At 58.0% G+C, this 1,695-nt stretch overlaps 1 protein-coding gene across 1 annotated transcript in view; it reads left to right on the top strand.

Annotated features, from left to right (window-relative positions):
• Positions 1 to 307: 307 nt before the first annotated feature.
• LOC104528734 (PR domain zinc finger protein 12-like) overlaps positions 308 to 1,695 on the top strand; it is a gene marked incomplete at both ends in the record, with an annotated part of 6,730 nt that continues 5,342 nt past the window's right edge. The window contains 2 exons of the mRNA XM_010172827.1: positions 308 to 550; positions 1,502 to 1,657. Of these exons, the coding sequence (XP_010171129.1) occupies positions 308 to 550; positions 1,502 to 1,657 (399 nt within the window). The remainder of the gene's footprint in view (positions 551 to 1,501; positions 1,658 to 1,695) is intronic.

The raw sequence follows: 1,695 nt of genomic DNA, 5'->3' as shown, positions 1-1,695 counted from the left end.
GCATTCCTAAAGGACTAATGAATTTAGAATTAGCAATTTCTTTCTAGTTGAGTTTAATGAATGCAGATCACTTTAACAGCATGACAAATTGCTGGATGGGCCGAAATAGACACCATTTAACCTCCTTTCTCAGCCCCGCTCCCTCGCCCAGCCCGGGCTGCTTTTCCCAGGTACCTCCTCAATGCCCCGGGGGGAACCTTGTACCGCTTTGTAGGAGCCCGGCTGGGCGTTTAAAAAAAGCTCAAAACGCGGGATTTGGGGTTGGGGTCGGTGAGGGGATCTCCCCCCGCCTCCCCGGGCACCCCAGTGGGGTGGGAGGCGGCGGGTCCCTTTTCCGAGCCCGCTCCCGCTGCCCGCAGAGGTGCAGAAGCTCTCCAGCCTGGTGCTGCCGTCGGAAGTGATCATCGCCCAGAGCTCCATCCCTGGGGAAGGGCTCGGCATCTTCTCCAAGACCTGGATCAAAGCTGGCACCGAGATGGGACCGTTCACGGGCAGGGTCATCTCGCCGGAGCATGTGGATCTGTGCAAGAACAACAACCTCATGTGGGAGGTAACGACCCCCCCGCTGTACCCCCAGCCCCAGGGAGAGGTAGGGACGGAGTACTGGGGCCCGGAGGGCTTTGTCCTGTGCTTGCGTGTCACCAGGCACCCTCCCCGTGCCTCAGTTTCCCAATTCATGCAAAGATCTGGCTTCCTCCAGGGCAAGAGATGTACGAGGCTTCTTCAGCCCTCGGGGTGCAGCCAGCTCTCAGAGGAGCCCCAAAACCCTGTTGTTGGTGTCCCACGGAGCAGGATCACCCCCTGCCTGTCCCTGTCGTGGTGAAACCCCTGGCTGGCAGCTGCCTGCACCGTGCACGGCGGGTGAAACCAGCTCTGCCCTGTCCCCACTTTGTCCCAGCCCCTGTGTGATTAACTCTGAGCAAAGCTGCGGGGTTTGGGGGGATCTGAGCTGCATCCCACATTAATGCCCAGCTCGTAGAGGGAGTTTTCCTAATTTTTTTGTTTGTTTCACTGCATGTCAGACTTGGATTTTAAATTATTATTAATTATTATTATAATTTTATGCCTAATAGAACCTTGCCTCACCTTTCCTGTCACATTACAAAGCATCTTCTGCCAAGGGCTGAGTCTGGCAGGCACCTTCCTCCTCCATCCAGGGATGCTCCCGTGGGCAGCTGCAGGGAGCTGAACCCCTTTGGGGCTGAGCTGCTGGTAGGGCTCTGCTGAGAAGGGATGTCAAGGCAGGGAGCTGGGTTATCTGGGTGGGCATGGGCTGATGGGGCCAGCCGTGCCCACCCAGCAAGGGCAGGGGGGCCTTCCTCAGCCTTCAGCACCATGAGCAGGAAGGGTTCGGCCATCTCCCGGCTGCGGGCAGCAGCTCCAGACCATGCTGGCTTTGAGCTTGTCCCTCATTGAGGACTTTATCCCGGAGGCAGGAGGAGGTGGAGTGGCTCAGTCACTGTGGGCAGCATCTCTACCAACCACTCTCTCCCCCTCCCAGGTCTTCAACGAAGACGGCACAGTGCGGTACTTCATCGATGCCAGCCAGGAGGACCACCGCAGCTGGATGACCTACATCAAATGTGCCCGGAATGAGCAGGAGCAGAACCTGGAGGTGGTCCAGATTGGGAACAGCATCTTCTACAAGGCCATCGAGGTGAGTGAGGCAGGGAGGCAGCTGGGCAGCCGCAGGAG

This window comes from Antrostomus carolinensis, unplaced genomic scaffold (genome assembly GCF_000700745.2).
Source record: "Antrostomus carolinensis isolate BGI_N321 unplaced genomic scaffold, ASM70074v2 scaffold35747, whole genome shotgun sequence".
Taxonomy (NCBI): domain Eukaryota; kingdom Metazoa; phylum Chordata; class Aves; order Caprimulgiformes; family Caprimulgidae; genus Antrostomus; species Antrostomus carolinensis.
This window is presented reverse-complemented; position numbering and strand designations above follow the sequence as displayed.